Below are 17,783 nucleotides of genomic sequence, written 5' to 3'. Positions count from 1 at the left end.
TGGGAGTTCCGGGGCGGGGACAACACGCAGGATGATTAACTCTTGGTTTGGGTGTGCACACAAGACATTTCAGGACCCAAGGTCTTTGGACAAGGCAAGAAAGTTGTTAACAAATTAGTCTGCTGGAACTCAGAGCCATATGCTTTGCATTACAGACTTTTTGTCACATTCTCAAGGGAAAAAGCATAATGATTCAAACAGACAATCAAGTAGCCATGTTCTACGTGAACAAGCAAAGAGGAATAGGATATTGAACACTCTGCCAAGAAGCCCTACACATATGGCAATGGGCAGTTCACAACCAGGTGACCCTCCAGGCATCTTACCTGCCAGGTATCCACAACTCAGTGGTGGACATGTTCAGCAGAATTTTCAACCCATACAATGTATCAGAACATGGCCAGCCACTTTTTCAAGACATGGGGCCAACAGTGTTACAGCAAAATCAAAACTAAACCAGTTTTGCTCCATCTAACCGAGTCCTCTGCAAAAAGCCCAGAACACATTTCTGATATCCTGGAACATAAACCTCATGTATGCTGTTCCTCTGATAACACTTATATCTCAAACCATACAAAAACTGATGAAGAAACAACCCACAATGATTCTTGTTGCACCAGTGTGGCCAAAATAACTATGGAATGTACATCTTGTTCAACTATCCTCACGGACACCAATTCACCTATGGGACAATCCCTCTCTTCTTTCCCAAGAAGGAGCCGCGCTCTTCCACCCCATGCCATCTTCACTACACCTGACGGCATAGATGTTGAATGCACAGTCTTAAAAAAGTGGTCCTTTTCAGGACCAATCCAAAAGGTCATTCTCTCTGCCATAAAACTGTCTACAAGATTTAGCTACTCCTTCAAATGGTAACACTGCAGCTCTTGGTGTCATTCTCTAGCGCAATCTGGTCTTGTAGTAGTATCGATCTGTGTATATCTCAGTGCTATCGCAGTTTACCACACATCAAACAATGATAAACCAATGTATCCACATCCTCTAATATCCAAATTTATGAAAGGTTTGCTGCATATGCTGCATCCTGTGAAGAATCCACTGGTACCTTGGGTCATTAACATAGTTCTGACTACCCTTATACAACCTCCCTCTGAATCGCTAGATATGGCTCATCTAAAATACCTGATATGGAGAGTTCTGTTCTTAGTAACTATTGCTTCCACTCGAAGGGTCAGTGAACTAGAAGCCTCATTCTTACAATTTTTTCAGAAAAAGTAGTGCTTAGCCACAACCAAAATTCCTGCTGAATGTTTCTTGCATGCTCCATTTAAACCAGTCAATCGTACTCCCTACTTTTTATCCAATCCCTCATGCACATGAGGAAGAAAAGACTGCAAGAGAGCACTAGCATATTACAAACGTTATACTCAGCTTCATAGGAAAGTGTCCCAATTCTTTGTTTCATACAATCCCAACAAGCTGGGAGTGAGCATAACTAAAAACTCTTTCCAACTGGATTACAAGCTGCATTCAGCATTGCTATTCAGTAGCTGGACTTCATCCCATTAATCCAGTCAAGGCTCACAAGATTTGAGCAGCTGTGTCTTCCATTGCACATTTCAGAAACGTTCCAGTTGAAGACATCTGTAAAGCAGCTACCTGGCCATGTGTGCACACATTCACCTCACATTACTGTCTGAACTCTTTAGCCTCTGCAGACAGCTCAGTGGGGAAAGCAGTGCTGCTCATCTAAGTTACAAACAGTCTGCTTTATACTCTGGAGTCCAGATGCTTAACATAACTGCTCTGCTGCAAACCTCAGCTTGGGGATACCTCACAGATCATATCTAATTCAGCCCTGCTTATCGATGGAAAAGAGTAAGTTTGCCTACCGTAAACAGTGTTTTCTGTATTTAGCAGAATGAATTAGACATAAGATGCTCGCCCTCCTCCCTAGATAGCAGGCCAACCTACACTGTCCACTTAGAAATAGACTGAGGAAACTCTGAAGCAACACCTGCATGGGAACTCCTGCGCATGCTTCATAGAGCTCAAAGCTCTATCATCTTGGAGAGATAGATCCGTCCAGTGTTGCCTGATGATATCATCCATAGATCATGTCTAAATCATCCTGCTATCTACAGAAAACACTGTTTTCAGTAATCAAACTTGCTCTTTTCATTTTTTTCTCTTTTCCCTTTCTCTTTTGTAGATGGGTGCATCTTATCAACACTCGTCACTGTTGTGTACAGAGATGATGGCTCCTTCCCAGCTCGCTCATTGCCACTGTTTTGAAGAGACAGTGGATCATCTACAACTCTTTCTTTGGAACAGGGATGCTTCATCTGCCTTGCCAAGCTTTCAGTGGAGGTTTCTCAGTTTATGTTGACGGAATTTGTGGACTTTTACTACATGTGCAACCTTGCATTTTATATAATCACTTTAAACTTAGCTCTAAATGTTTACTTGTGCAATTGTTTTTGAAGTCAAATAAACAATCTGAAAATTTTACATGTCTTGTGTGTTTTTCTTTAAGGTCTGTCAAGGGGTGGTCCATGCCTGTATCCTTGGTTCATATATTTGCGAGACCAGTCTTGTAAATCTTTGCAACAAAGATGCTGTGGAAGTCTAAGCCCCAAGGACATTGGGCTGGCAACACCCATGAAACACCCAGGTTGGGCCTATCATCTTTGCTCCATAGACTCTCTCAATGCTGTGGAGCAAAGATGCTGGCCATCTGTTTCATGGTTATCACAGGAAGCTGGGCTGGCAGCACCAGTGAATTAATCAGCCCAGCCCTAGCATCTTTACTCCTGAGACTTTGATATCTGTGAAACAGACGCCCACATTTTTGCTCCAGAGACTTCTCACACACCACTGTGGAAGTCTATGGAGCAAAGATGCTGGGCCTCCATTTCATGGATGTCACAGGCCCAGCATTCACACCGAAGAAGAATGAGACCCATGAAGAACAAGGTGGCTGATCAAAAATTTTACTTTATTAAAACTGTATTTAAAATGGAAAATTAAAAAAAAGATTTCGTTATAAAGGCTTATTTACAATTTGAACATTTTGAAAAATGATGTCTTCCTGACATTCATCTCCCAGGGGTTTGCGGTGATCTCAGAAGTGCTGATTTTAATTACTATACATGTTAAAAACATGCAGCCCCACTCAATGCAGTAAATTAATGGTATGCAGATCAAAGGCTAAAAATATTGGTAAGTCCAAAAAGCATATCAAAACTGGAGTTAAAACCAAAATGCAGAAAACTATGGTAAAACCAGATCAAAGTTTGAAAAATTCTGTAGTGTTCCCAATAGGTTGATAGAAGTGATCTAGGCAGATCCATGGTGTGATTGATGTGCATAAATCTCCATCAGTTTTCTTGGACTCTTCTCTAGAGCAGTCAAGGCAACAGATCCAGCTTGTCAAAACGCCAAATATACATTTTATTACCGCTCTAGTTCTCGAGTACGCCTCATTATACTAGATTTCTGCTGCTGTAACCAGTATCTCCTGCAAAAAAATTGGAAATACAACAATCTATTAACTCACTGCGTGCCATGTCTTCTCTTGACACCCAATAACAAAAAAAAGTGGCTGAGCTAAAAAGGTGCGAAATTAATATATACTGTGGACCTGTTGATACCCTGTTGAATCTACACTATTGAATATAGCCAGCTATTTTAAAGTTATGTGGCTAACTATAGCTTCCTATCTTTAAGACAGCTCTTTGGCCCAACCAGATTTAACCAGCTAAGTCATCCGGCTAACTCTGAATATTGGAGTTAGCCAGTTAACTTAGCCGGCTAACTCAATTCTGAACACCCATAACTTAGTCAACTAAATTCTAGCCTCCTAACTTATTAGGAGGCTAGAATTTAGCCAGATATGTTCCCAAATATACATTTAACTGGATGACTTCTGAGTCAGCCAGCTAAATGCTTTTGAAATGGTCCTCTATATGCATAGCGGGATAGTACACGCTTTTGGCACCATGCATCGGAAAGTGTATGCCATTCCGCTTCCAGTTCACATCCCAGAGAACTTACATTTTAACTTTTTAGGAATGGTGCAGGACTGCAGGGCAGGCACTGTGCTAGACAAGGGCTGGTCGTCTGCTTAGCCAACCTCTCTCCCCTGCAGGTTGAGCCCTTAGGTTCTGGGGGCCAGTAGGTCTTTATTGTGACAGAGTATTTTCAGAGACAGCTATAATCAACCTTTTCAGCAGTACTGGCTGTAGCCTCTTCCAGTACAGTGTCAAAAACAACTTCCCGTTAGACCTAGATGATGGAAACACCATCAGATAAAAAATGTCTAGCAGGACCAGCCTAAACCAGGGTCTAATTTTTTATTTTTTTTTTTTAATAATTCAAATTTTATTGGCAGACGATATAGTCAACATCATGCAAAAACAACTTACATATCAAACTGCGGCGGAGTACATCATTGTGAGGCTGAACAAGGCAAGACTTGAACAGGTTGGATGAGACAAGGCAGACACTGGGGCCAGAGAGACGGACGCAGAGGTCTGGGTATTAGCATAGGCAGGGAGCTGAGGACCGGATACTGGAACAGGCTGCACTGGATACTGAGCAGGGACCAGGGCAGGATACAGATACTGGAGCAAGGCAGGAAATGGATGCTAGGAACTGGACTAGACATGGCAGCCCAGGACATACCCGGACAAGGATTAGGAAGGACAACACAGAACATAAAAGCCTGAAGGCAGCAAGGTTGGAGGCCCGAAGGCCACTAGGCTGGAGGTCCAGAGGCCCCTAGGTAAAGCGAGGCCTGGATAGGCTGTAAGGCAGGATATAAGATGAGAGTGAGCCCAAAGGCCATGAGATAAGGAATGACCTGAGGAGGTCACAAGGCAGGATACAAGACTAAAGCAGGCCCAAAGGCTTCAAGGCAAAGTACAAGGTGAGATTGGCCAAGTCAGAGAGCCAAGGTTGACTCCATGAAGAGGCAAAATGGTTCTGTCAAGGCTGGGTTACATAGGGCTGAGACTTGGGCATGATAAGAGCATGCCCAAGCTTAGCAAGGCTGGTGGTGAGGCTCGCTGAAAGAATGATCCTGAACCATTACAACATTGGCAGGGTTTATCAGAGGCCATCAAGAACAAGTTGTCCAGATGGGACCCACCACATACACTGAAAGAGCTAATCAGGCTGGCCATTTGGCTGGACCTGTATTGTCAGAAATGGTCCATGGGCCAGGGAAAAAGGTCAGGCCCAACGTCCCATGTGCCTGGCACACCACTTCCAGCTGCTTTTCATAACTGGAATGAAGGAGCAGTGCAGGCCTTCCATCAGCAGAAGCAGGAATTTACTTGGAATCCATGTTTGCAGCACCCAGATCCCATCAGACTCTTCATCTTAGAAGTAGATGCCTCCACCCTCGGGGTGAAAGTTGTCCTCTTGCAACATGATCACCATGGGACCTTGGTAACTTTTGCCTACTTCTCCAAGAAGTTTTCACCTGCAGAGAAGAACCTACACTATTGGGAGCCGCGAACTATTGGAAATTAAGCTAGTCCTTGAGGAAAGGTGCCAACTGCTGGAAGGAGCTCAACATTCGGTAACCATTTACACTAATCTTAAAAACCGAAAGTACCTGTCCTGAACCACCAGCAAGCCCAATGGTCTCTATTTTTTAGTCGATTTGATTTTGAACTAAGATATCACCCCACAAAAAAGAAACGACGGGCCGATGCCTTATCACGTTCCATCGACACTGAACATTGCCCGCATCCGCCATGCCAGATTATAGCCTCAGCAAGGATCATGATAGCTACCGCAGTAACCGTGCCACCCAAAGATATGGTGGCTCCACAGTGATTTCAGGAGCAAGTGCTGCGATGGGCTTATGATTCTCAACTGGCAGGACATCCCGGAGTTTTGAGGACTCGGGAACTACTCACTCGTCATTATTGGTGGTTCCAGATTGCAACTAGATGTGAAAGTCTGCCTGGAGTTTTGCCCAGTATGTGCCGTGATCAAGACCACCCAAGCTTGGCTGTGGGGCCTATTATAACATCTATCAGCACCCAAGGGCCTAGCCATAGATTTTATCACAGACCTTCCCCCCCTCTGCTGGCAGTACTACTATTTGGGTGATTGTAGACCAATTTTCCAAGATGACTCATTTTATCCCCCCTGCCTGAACTACCCTCAGCTGGTCAAGTTTTGTGCAGCATGTTTTCCGACTGTATGGGTTTCCCCACCACATCTTCTCAGAACAGGTTGTCCAATTTACTGCAAGCTACTGGATAAGTCTATACAAAAAAAATTGGATTTCTCAATTGCGCACCATCCTCAGAATAATGGACAGACCGAACGCTTGAACCAATCTCTCAAGACCTTTCTGCACTCCTACATGAACGAGCAGTAGGACTACTGGGCCTTCCTTCTTCCATGGGAGAAGGCCTGTCTCAACAATCACTTAAACAACGCAACAGAGTCTTCCCTTTTCTATTTAGTCTATGGACGTCGTCCTCGAATTCCGATGCCTTTGGCAGTCTTGGTAGCCTGTCTCATTGCCAGTCTAAAGAGTCAAAAGATAGATAACCTCTGGCAATCAACACATCAGCTCCTGGAACAAGCTGCAGCCCGAACAAAAAAACAGGCAGATAAAAGACGCCGTCCGGCACCTCAGCTGCACCCATGGAGATTGTTTTGGCTGAGCACTTGGAATGTGCCATCACTTAAGTTCACCCTTAGATTCATGGGTCCATTTCTAGTGGTCCGCCAAGTGGGAGGCTAAGCTTACAAGTTAAAACTGCCATCCATATTCCGTATCCACGATGTATTTCACGTGTCTCTTTTAAAGCCTGTACTTCTGTCCTGTCCATTGAGATCTCTGCCCTAGGCTTCTGAAATCCTCCTTGAGGAAGATAGCTAATTCATGGTAATGGAGATCCTGGACTCAAGGAAAGTGAGGAATAAACTGCAATACCTCATTTCGTGGAAGGATTATGGGCCTGTGGAGAACTCCTGGGAGCCAGCTTCCAACCTCCAAGCCCCCCACCTAGTATGCGGATTCAGCCAAAGTTTCCCTCGTAAAACCAAGCACAGAAGACTGATGAGGGGACTTTGGGGGGATACTGTTATAGTTAGCAGCTCGTGGGACAGTCCCGCAAGTCACCACATCTACCCCAGACATCACTGCCCTGTCTCCGCAGCAGGGATGCCGCTGAGAGTAGCGCATGGTACCTGGACACTGTGGTCTTCCTGATCCTCCTCAGGGCCTTCCTTCACAAGTGCGCACATGCACCAAAGCTTAAAGGCCCACAGCAAGAGAACTCCCTGTGACACCCTTCGATGAGATCTGCATCTTGGCCTATTTAAGGCTTCCCCAGAGGATTCACTGCCACATCAGCAAAATATCTTCCGAGTGTCTGCTCATCAGTGCGTGTTGGAAGGCTTTGTCTACCTTGGTTACAATGACACTGTCCGGTCATGAAGTGGCAAAATGCAGATATCCTCTCATAGAGTACCCATTGTTTTCAGAATTGTCTGCTTCCTGTATATCCTCCTATACAACTCTGCTGATCAGATCCCCCAGTTCTTCTAGGTTTGCCTATTCCTTACGCATCCTTTGCAGATGTCTTTAGCAAAAAATGGACTGAGATTCTCCCGCCCCCTTGCACATTCGATTGCACCATAGACTTAATGCCTTGCAAAATACCACCATTATCCATCCCTGAGACTGAAGCAATGTCTGAGTATGTTCGAGAGAATCTCGAGAGAGTTCTCCAGGCTGGAGCAAGATTCTTCTTCATTGGCAAAAAAGCTGGTTCTTCGTGCCCATGTATCTGTTACCGGGGTTTGAATGCCATCACCATAAAAATCAAATACCTCTTGCTGTTGATACTTGAATTGTTTGACTGGCTTCAGGAGCTTCAGTCTTCACCAAGTTGGATCTTCAGGGGAATGTACAATATCATATTCATACAAGAAAACTACCAGTGGAAAACCGTCTTTAATACTCAAGATGGCCACTACAATTATTTGATGATACCTTTCAGCCCCAGCAGTTTTCTAGAATTTTGTCAATGACATATTCAGAGACTTGTATACCTGTGTCATAGTGTATCCAGAAGACATTCTGATCTTCTCATCTGACCTTCAGTCACACTGTTCAAATGTTAAGGCCATGCTCCAGTGGCTAAAAAGTCATTCTCTATATGCCAAGCTGGAAAAGTGTGTTTTTTAACCTTTTATTTATTAAATTTCTGCAAATTATAGAACAGACAACATTTGCAAAGAAAATAGGTTACAGAGATGAATCAATCAGTAAAGCAAAATATATTTTTTAAAAAGTAAACAAATTAACACATCTGAATACCTCAATTCAGTCCATAATAAATTGGGGGGGGGGGGGGGGGGGAGAATTAGAAGCTAATATCCAAACAATAAGTATATGACGAAAAATAGCCAAATCTAGAGATTATACATATCAAAAAGTGGTCTAGAGATCCTTAGCAGATAGCATTAGCATCACGAATGACAATTTTTACATCCACAAGTAATTTCAGTTGTTTAGGGTCAACAAAGATATAGCATTTATTCTCAAGTTTCACCAAACATTTACAAGAAAAACAAAGAAAAAATTCACCTCCCATAGCAAGCAAATCCTGACATAACTGCAGGGACTGCTTGCATCTTGCTTGAGTTTCAAAAGGAACATCAGGAGAAAACCAGATCTTTTGACCCATAAACATAGTATCTTTATTTCTAAAGAAAAGCCGCATAATATAATTTTTTATCAGATTCAAAGACAAAAGAAATTAATAGGATGGCCCTAGTTTCTATTTCATCCTGAGTTCTCAAAAAAGACAATCAATTCCAAGGTATCTATATTGATCTTATTTTGTCAGCATCCAGCTGAACAGAATTCGCAACCCATTTCTTCTGAGGCAGATAAAATTTACCAAGGGAAGTAAGTGACTCCGAAGGAATCCTCAACACATCAGTCATATATCTCTTAAATAATTCCTCTGGCTTAATCAGCGGGGTCTGAGGAAAATTCAGAACCCGAAAGTTCAAAGCCCTCAGATTGTTCTCCATATTCTCTAGCTTCTGCTGTAATTTATTACTAACTTTCATTAATGCCATTTGGCAAGCCTGTACAGATACCAAAATCCCTTCACACAATTTCATTTTCTCAGTATGGCTTTTAACAACTTGTTCCATACTGTCAGTGTGATCATTATCTGTAAGAAGAGATTCAAAGCCTCCCAGTCTCGGAAATAGAAGACTTCATAACACCAATATCATTCCAAATAGACTCTAAGGAGATCTCACCCTCTCCTCCATGAATGCCAGAAAGCACGAAAGGGAGGGGAAGGCCAAACCCCCCCCCCCCCCCCCCCCTCCAAGGCAGTCCAAACTCGATCAAAATCCTTGGCATTCCCAGCTCACTCACCAACCAGTTCTTTCCTCGATTCCCTTTCTGCTTCTCTGGATAACAATGCAGAGCACAACAGCCTTGTCACGGGGGGGAGCCATCTGTGCTCCTTCTTTCAGAGGCTGTACTTCTGGGTTAGTCATGGTACCGAGAGCCACCACTCCCGGGCTGACCAAAAGTGCAGACAGCAGAGAATGAGAGCATGTATCCGGGCTGAACAAAATCTTAGTTTCAGACCGGGAGGCGGCTTCCTTCTCAGTCACAGCAGCAAGAGACTCTGACCCGAAGTTCGATGCTGAAAACTTGAGTATGCAAACCGTAGAACTGACTGCTATGTTAAGAAACCAGTGGGGGTTTGAGGCAAAGAGAGGTGAATTCCCCCCTTCTTTTTCCTTCCCTTGTGCAAAAGAGCACATTTAAGTAAGAAAAAAAATCAAGATCCAACCTCGAAGATGCCATCTTGAAACCCCCGGAAAAGTATGTTTTTGAACAGTCTGAGCTTCCATTCTTGTCATGTTATTGTACTTAAGTGGGAAAAATTTTTAAAAACATTTCATAAAACAGGTATGTTGCAACATTAAACAAAAAAAAACAGGAACATTTAAAATGTGAACATAATAAAAACAGTGCATTGATCTGCTGGCATTCAACTTCCTGGGGGTTGACGCTGATTTGAGAAGAGAAAAATGTTGAAGTCAGAATCCCATTCCACAAACCATCCCACCCCCACCATGTGTACAAACATACCTCCAAAGTAGTCTGCAGTGATCTTGCGACGGAGCTCATTTCCCCTTGATGTGCTCTCTCCATCTGCAGCAGGTGCAGACTGCTCTGGCCCCTGGTCCAGATTCACATCTTGATGAATGCCATGCAGGCAGGCAATATTGTAAAGCATGCAGCACATCACAACGCTATCCGCTATTTTCTTCAGTGTGGTCAAAGCAGTGGAATGTACATTTCAAAACACCAAATGTAATTCTATGACTGCTCTAATTCTCACTTGTGCCTCGGACTGGATTTCTGCTGTACATGGTGCAGACAAGAGCATGACAGCCATGCTTTGCAGCCATAACCAGCATCTCTTATTTTTAAAAAAACTGTTTAGTAAAGTGTGTTCAGACAATTTCCAGCTTTTGGTGCCCACCTTATGTAGCAGATTAATATGCACTTTGGCATCATATGCCAAATTTAATGTACTATTTTGCCTTTGGTACTCACCCCAGAGAGCTTATTGAAACTTTTTTGCTAACACTTTTGGTACCCACCCTCATCCCGGATGATTCTGTAGCAGAATAGTATGCACTTCTTTGGCAGCATGCATCACAAAATGTGCATTATTCCGCTTTTGGTACTCACCCCAGAGAGCTTATATTTCAACTTTTTATTTCAAACGTATCAAACGTATCAAGCAACCTTTGCTATATTCAATGAAATTTTGAGCCAACACCAAATGTGTCATGGCTGCTTCTGGAACTATTGGAGACAACACTGATGATTTTTATGTGTGCATTGCACACAGCTTGTATATTCAGGGAGTGAAAATGCTTCCTGTTGTGGTATGTCATATCTCTTGTCTTGGGTTTGTACTGTATTGGGTAGTGCTGAGTGAGAAAATCTTTAATAAGGAGTTCCCTTATAGTTCACTCCATGTCCTATAAGTTTAACACATCATATTTCCTAAGAGATAATGTATTAGTGAAAGCAATAATTATTTATAAAGATAGAGCAACTCCATAAAAACAGGCAAAAAAGTATTCAATAAAGAATATACTTATTTATTATATATGAGTAGATTGATTAATTCTTTAAAAGATACAGAAAATAAAAAGGTTGTTATTCTTACCCATGAGTTAAGTGCTCTGGCCCTGGGCTACAACCTGCTGATGCAGATTAGATGTGCTGCCACAAGCTCAGAAATCATAACATTTATACCTTTCATTTTGTTTAAGAACATAAGAACATGCCATACTGGGTCAGACCAAGGGTCCATCAAGCCTAGCATCCTGTTTCCGTGGCCAATCCAGGCCATAAGAACCTGGCAAGTACCCAAAAACTAAGTCTATTCCATGTTATCATTGCTAGTAATAGCAGTGGCTATTTTCTAAGTCAACTCAATTAATAGCAGGTAATGGACTTCTCCTCCAAGAACTTATCCAATCCTTTTTTAAACACAGCTATACTAACTGCACTAACCACATCCCCTGGCAACAAATTCCAGAGTTTAATTGTGCATTGAGTGAAAAAGAACTTGCTTCGATTAGTTTTAAATGTGCCACATGCTAACTTCATGGAGTACCCCCTAGTTTTTATATTATCTGAAAGAGTAAATAACCGATTCACATCTACCCGTTCTAGACCTGTCATGATTTTAAGCACCTCTATCATATCCCCCCTCAGCCGTCTCTTCTCCAAGCTGAAAAGTCCTAACCAGTCCTAACCTCTTTAGCTCCCTCATAGAGGAGCTGTTCCAGTTCCCTTATCATTTTGGTAGCTCTTCTCTGTACCTTCTCCATCACAATTATATGTTTTTTGAGATGCGGTGACCAGAATTGTACACAGTATTCAAGGTGCGGTCTCACCATGGAGCGATACAGAGGCATTATGACATTTTCCATTTTATTCACCATTCCATTTCTAATAATTCCCAACATTCTGTTTGCTTTTTTGACTGCCGCAACACACTGAACTGACTATTTCAATGTGTTATCCACTATGACGCCTAAATCTCTTTCTTGGGTGGTAGCACCTAATATGGAACTTAACATTGTGTAACTATAACATGGGTTATTTTTCCTTATATTCATCACCTTGCACTTATCCACATTAAATTTCATCTGCCATTTCGATGCCCAGTTTTCCAGTCTCACAAGATCTTCCTGCAATTTATCACAATCTGCTTGTGATTTAACTATTCTGAACAATTTTGTATCATCTGCAAATTTGGTTACCTCACTCGTCGTATTTCTTTCCAGATCATTTATAAATATATTGAAAAGTAAGGGTCCCAATACAGATCCCTGAGGCACTCCACTGCCCACTCCCTTCCACTGAGAAAATTGTCCATTTAATCCTACTCTCTGTTTCCTGTCTTTTAGCCAGTTTGTAATCTACGAAAGGACATCGCCACCTATCCCTTGACTTTTTACTTTTCCTAGAAGCCTCTCATGAGGAACTATGTCAAACGCCTTCTGAAAATCCAAGTACACTACATCTACCGGTTCACCTTTATCCATATATTTATTAACTCTTTCAAAAAAGTGAAGCAGATTTGTGAGGCAAGACTTGCCTTGAGTAAAGCCATGCTGACTTTGTTCCATTACATAAGAAGGCTTATAATAAATTTCAGGTATTTACTAAACATTGCTTATAATGTCTTAAACAGTGCATATAATGTCTGAGAATTTAAAAACAAAACCATCTAATTCTATCTGCTATCGATTGTTAATATTTGACACCTTATAATGTCTGAGTACCTATATAGCTATATCATCATGAAAAAGGAGCTGGATTTGCATTGAGGATTTGGCCTGTAATGTTGCTGCAAAGAACGTATTGTTTATGTTTAAAAAAAAAAAAAAGTACACAACAAGCCTAATTAGTGACCAACATAGAATCTGGTATTCCTCTGCTGTCTGAGACGCGAATCAGTTCTGGAAGATTTACCAAGTTTTTCAGAGATATGATTATTTGAAAAAAAGAATACATCTCTGGGTGAAAAACTAAAGAGAATTATCTGATTGCCTTCTAGTTCTCTGTGAACCAACTATGTTTACATTAGGCTGTGCTGAATATGAATTAGCAGGGAAAGTCATTCTCTTTCTGACAATTAACGATTTCAAATGTGGGGACATTGGGTCCTCCGGGATATAGATTGGGGTACCCACGACACACTACTGTGTATGTGTGTGTGTGGGGGGGGGGGGGTAAGAGCAACATGGGTGCAATTGGTTATGTCCATTACATTTGGCATGCCAGCTATATCAAAGCATGCTTCATCCACTGCCATTCTGTAGGCTGGGAGATGAGTTGATGAGGAGAAAGTGCAAGGAGAAGTGACTTGTTTGGGTGGAGACAAACTGTAGGAAGGATGTGAGGAGGGGAATGTTGGAGGGGGAGAGGGACAGAGAGTGTATGGTCTACTGCTTATGGTTAGGGCTTTTGGATTTCAGGCATTTTCATTTGGCCGTATGTGGAGTCCAAGAGGAGCTGCAGGAAGCACAACTTCTGTTCACTATCGACATTTATAGCTACAACCAGACATTGCTGTATTGCTATAGGTTATTGGCAGCTGTAAGAAGTCAGCACTGCCTGCAGCTCCCCTGAGACTCTGTTGATTGCTAAAGTAAAATTCCCCCCAAAAAACATATTCAGATACAGTCCGGATAGCAAAAATAGCCGGATAAACTTATCTGGTTAACTTTGGAAGTATATTCAATAGTGTAGCCACACTAACTTTAGGACAGCTCTTTGGCCTGACCAGATTTAGCCAGCTAACAGGCCGATTCAGTAAAAGTCGTGGGAGAGCGGGCGAGCGATTCAAGGGGGAAGAAGATGCAAATGAGGGCCCGCGGTAAAAAGAGGCACTAGGGACACTAGCGCGTCCCTAGCGCCTCCTTTTTGACAGGAGCAGCGGCTGTCAGCGGGTTTGACAGCCAACACTCAATTTTTCCAGCGTCGGTTCTCGAGCCCGCTGACAGCCACAGGTTCGTAAAATGGACACCGGCATAATTGAGCGCCCGTCTTCCGACCCGCGGGCCGCTTTTTTAAAATTTGTGGGTCGGAGGGTGTACAGAAAAGCAGTTTTTTTTCTGCTTTTCTGTAACTTCCCCAGTGCCAGCCGAAATTAGCGCCTGCCTTTGCCATTACCTTCATTCACTCCCTACCCAATCTTATTTATTTTATTTATTTATAGATTTTTTTATACCGGAGTACGTAAGTAACATCACCTCGGTTTACATTCAAACAGTAATTCAGCATTGCGCTTTACAATATAACTTAGTAACTGAACGAATACAATACCATGTATAACTTTGTATTAATAGAATATAAACAATAAATGAGAGACTGTGGAAAATAGGAAGAGTAGTAGAAGATTTAGTTCATTAATAGTAGGCTTTTTTAAATAACCAGGTTTTAAGGTTTTGTTTAAATTTTTTGTGACAAAGTTCCTGGCGTAATTCAGAGGGCATGGTGTTCCATATTGTTGATCCGGCAATAATGAAAGATCGTTCTTTTGTACTAGAGAGTTTAGTCAGATTGGGTGCTGGGATCTTTAGTTTGGCTAAATTCTGGAATCTCGTTGGGCGGGAAGAAGTTTTGAATCTTCTTATTCCTGCAGTCCCATTCCTGTCTCACTGCATTGATCCGGGCCAGCAGTCAGCTAGCACTTTGAACCATGCAAGATACCATATTTCTTCACAGTTCCATGTGCCAGTTGGACCTTGGCCCAGAACAACAGCGAGCAGGTGAGGGAAGGACCAACGGGCTAAATTCCATAGAGATACCTCAATGGTGAGTGTCATTCTTTGGGCTGGTGGAATGGGCTTCACCATGCTTCCTTAACGGTATGCTACATACTTTGTCCGTTGCCTCCTACTGCTATACCTATTGTAAAGAAGACTTGAAAAAAAAAAAGAAAAATAAGCACCAAAAAAAGCTAGTAAGTTTTTTGTTTTGTTTTTGGGGGGGTTTTTTCCCCTTGTCTTCAATTATTTTGGCTGGCAACGCAAGTTTTAGAAAGTTTCACTGCTGTGCTTTATGCCGTAGGCCATGACTGCTAGAGAGTGTAATAGAATAAGAATTATTTACCTTAACTCATACATCAGTCAGGATCAGTTCTCCCCTGAACATTTTGTGTATGCTGCTTGCTGATGGCCTATAGATACTCTCTAGTCCAGGGGTGACCAACTCCACTCCTCGAGAGCCACAAAGAGGCCAGGAATTCAGGATATCCACAATAAATATGCATGAGATAGATTTGCATGCAGTGGAGGTAGGACATGCAAATTATCTCATGCATATTCATTGTGGATATCCTGAATTCCTGGCCTCTTTGTGGCTCTCAAAGACCGAAACTGGCCACTTCTGCTCTAGTCTGTCCAAACTACTTTTATATACTTTAGATCCCAGTTGATCTTAGGCTTTCCTTCACTTCTTTGTTGGTAGGGATCCATTATGCTTATTCCATTTTGCCACTGTTGTCTCCACCATTTCCTCTGGAAGGCTGCTGTGTGAAGTAATATTTTATTTATTACATTTTTAGTCTGGATTTTCCACTAGTAGCTCAAAGTAGATTGCAAAATGATTCACATTAAAATCCATAAAAGAAGCATATAAATGACAACATATAACATTAAACCCATAAGAGTTTAACAAAAAACTCAAAACATCCTTACAATAATGTAATGGTTTCTGATTCTACCCCCTTAGGGACATCTTGTTATAGAACATTCTCTCCACTAGAAAAGTTTTGCATGTTTATGACTTTGAAGTATTTCAAATGTCTCTCACATCCCCCATTTTCTCCCCTCTCTTATATAAACACACCTAGAATGTTATTTCATTTCATAGGTTTGGTTTTTTTTGTGTGCAGACTGCACTATTTTGGAAACCATGGAGCTGCCTGCACACTTACTGATCTTTTGATGTATGGATAGATGTGTATTTTAGATCATGAATTGTTAGAGAACTACTCAGACTGGGCAGCTTTTGGTTTTGAATCAGCTTCTGCCATTTACATTCTACAAGCACTAGTGCCCAGAGACCCTGATTACTGTAATAGAACAAAAAGTTCCAATAAGGAAAAGTTCCACAGTTATATTTCCATGAGAATAGCTCTAAGTGCTATTTCTATTAATGTAATTTTTGCTCCAGTGAAAATGCAGTAAAAAGAAATGCTCGTTTCTTAGGGTTTAATGAGGTGAATCACATCCGTAGTAATCAAAACGATTGTCTAGTAAATGGATTATATATCAGGGAAACTGCTTCCAATAGTAGTACAGGAATTTGGGGGTCAGCATTCAGCCTGCTACCCAAACTTGTGGGTTTTCAGGGTCAGCATGCAGCCTGCTGCCTAGGCATACAGGGATTTAATAGCAGCTTTCTATTTTAGTCTACCTAATGTGTTATGAAACAGCTTATAATTCTACTTTCTGTTACAGGCATAGGTCCAGGTCAAGATCCCGTGAACGTCGCTCCAGGTCAAGAGATCGTGGCCGAGGGGGCGGTGGAGGAGCAGGCGGTGGTGGACGTGATAGGAGAAGGTCACGAGATCGAGAGCGATCGGGTCGATTCTAAGCCATGGCATTTTTATTACCTGTCTGCTAGAAATTGTTGTAGTTATCTGACCAAACAAGTTCCTAATGGGGATATTTTTTTTAAGATGGGGGGGGAGCTTCTGAATAAAAGAAAAAAAAGAAAAACCTTTGTGGTGACCCAATATTCTTGGCGTAACTCGTTTCTCGTGGGCCATTTTCGTCATTCTTGTACTTTACTGAATGTTGATAGGTTAAAGCTGCTTCAGAGAAGGTTTGAATTAATTGAGGGGAGATGTATATTACTACACTCACATCCCTGTACTAATACCTGCTGTGCTGAAACAGATTGGAAGCTCTGCATTGGCTGATTTCAGAAGCAGCTTCTCTCTCCTAGTTTTCATTTGTACACAGCAGATTTTTTTTTTTGATTTTTTTTTTAGGAGCACTTTGTTCCAAGTTATTGTGTGAGCACAGCTCTCCTGTTCAAATAAAGAATTTTATTGACTAATTTTGTTAACGTTTAGTTGTGAGCCACCAACATTTCTAATAGTTATCCATTTTTCCATGAGCACTGGACAAGTGGGGAATGGAAACCCTGTTGCTTTCAAAGGAAGTTAAGACCACATTATGCCTTGCATACTTTGTTAGTTTTGATGCAAAAAAAAAGGACAGCTGTAAAAAAAAAAAAAAAAAAAGACTATCTTCCCCCATGAAATGATTCTTTTTGAAATGTGTGTTTGAGTGCAGTGTGTCCATTGTGGCATTTACAATAAAACCTGCTTCCTTTTCCATAGAAACTCTGCTGTCTGTTCTCTCAGTAAAAGCAAGAAGTGAAATTGCTTGCTCCCAGCTGTCAGTCTGATGCAGTATAACCCTGATGGGATATATACAATTACAAAATAGTATGCATAAGGCAAAATAGTGAGGCTGTGACAGTCTAAATACTGTACCAAAGCCACCATTAAACATTTTCAAACAACTTCACCTCCATTCTTTATCTTTTCCAAAATTCTGTATCACAGCTGCTACTTGCAAAAATTAATTATTTTTCCCACCCCAATTTAGGAATAATTATTTTTATATCATATTTTCATATGTCATAGATTCTGTATAAATTCTCATGTGTGGCATTAAATAGTATTGTTTCT

At 41.7% G+C, this 17,783-nt stretch overlaps 1 protein-coding gene across 1 annotated transcript in view; it reads left to right on the top strand.

The window, feature by feature from the left end:
* The window catches only part of LOC115076855 (splicing factor U2AF 35 kDa subunit-like), a 56,745-nt gene extending 39,400 nt beyond the window's left edge, over window positions 1-17,345 (top strand). Inside the window, exon 3 of the mRNA XM_029578823.1 lies at window positions 16,540-17,345. Within this exon, the coding sequence (XP_029434683.1) occupies window positions 16,540-16,675 (136 nt within the window). The 3' untranslated portion in view covers window positions 16,676-17,345. The remainder of the gene's footprint in view (window positions 1-16,539) is intronic.
* The last annotated feature ends 438 nt before the right edge of the window (window positions 17,346-17,783 follow it).

The sequence above is a fragment of the Rhinatrema bivittatum genome, chromosome 15, assembly GCF_901001135.1.
Source record: "Rhinatrema bivittatum chromosome 15, aRhiBiv1.1, whole genome shotgun sequence".
Taxonomy (NCBI): Eukaryota; Metazoa; Chordata; class Amphibia; order Gymnophiona; family Rhinatrematidae; genus Rhinatrema; species Rhinatrema bivittatum.
The sequence above is the reverse complement of the archived record's forward strand: the minus strand, read 5'-3'. Positions and strand labels throughout refer to the sequence as shown.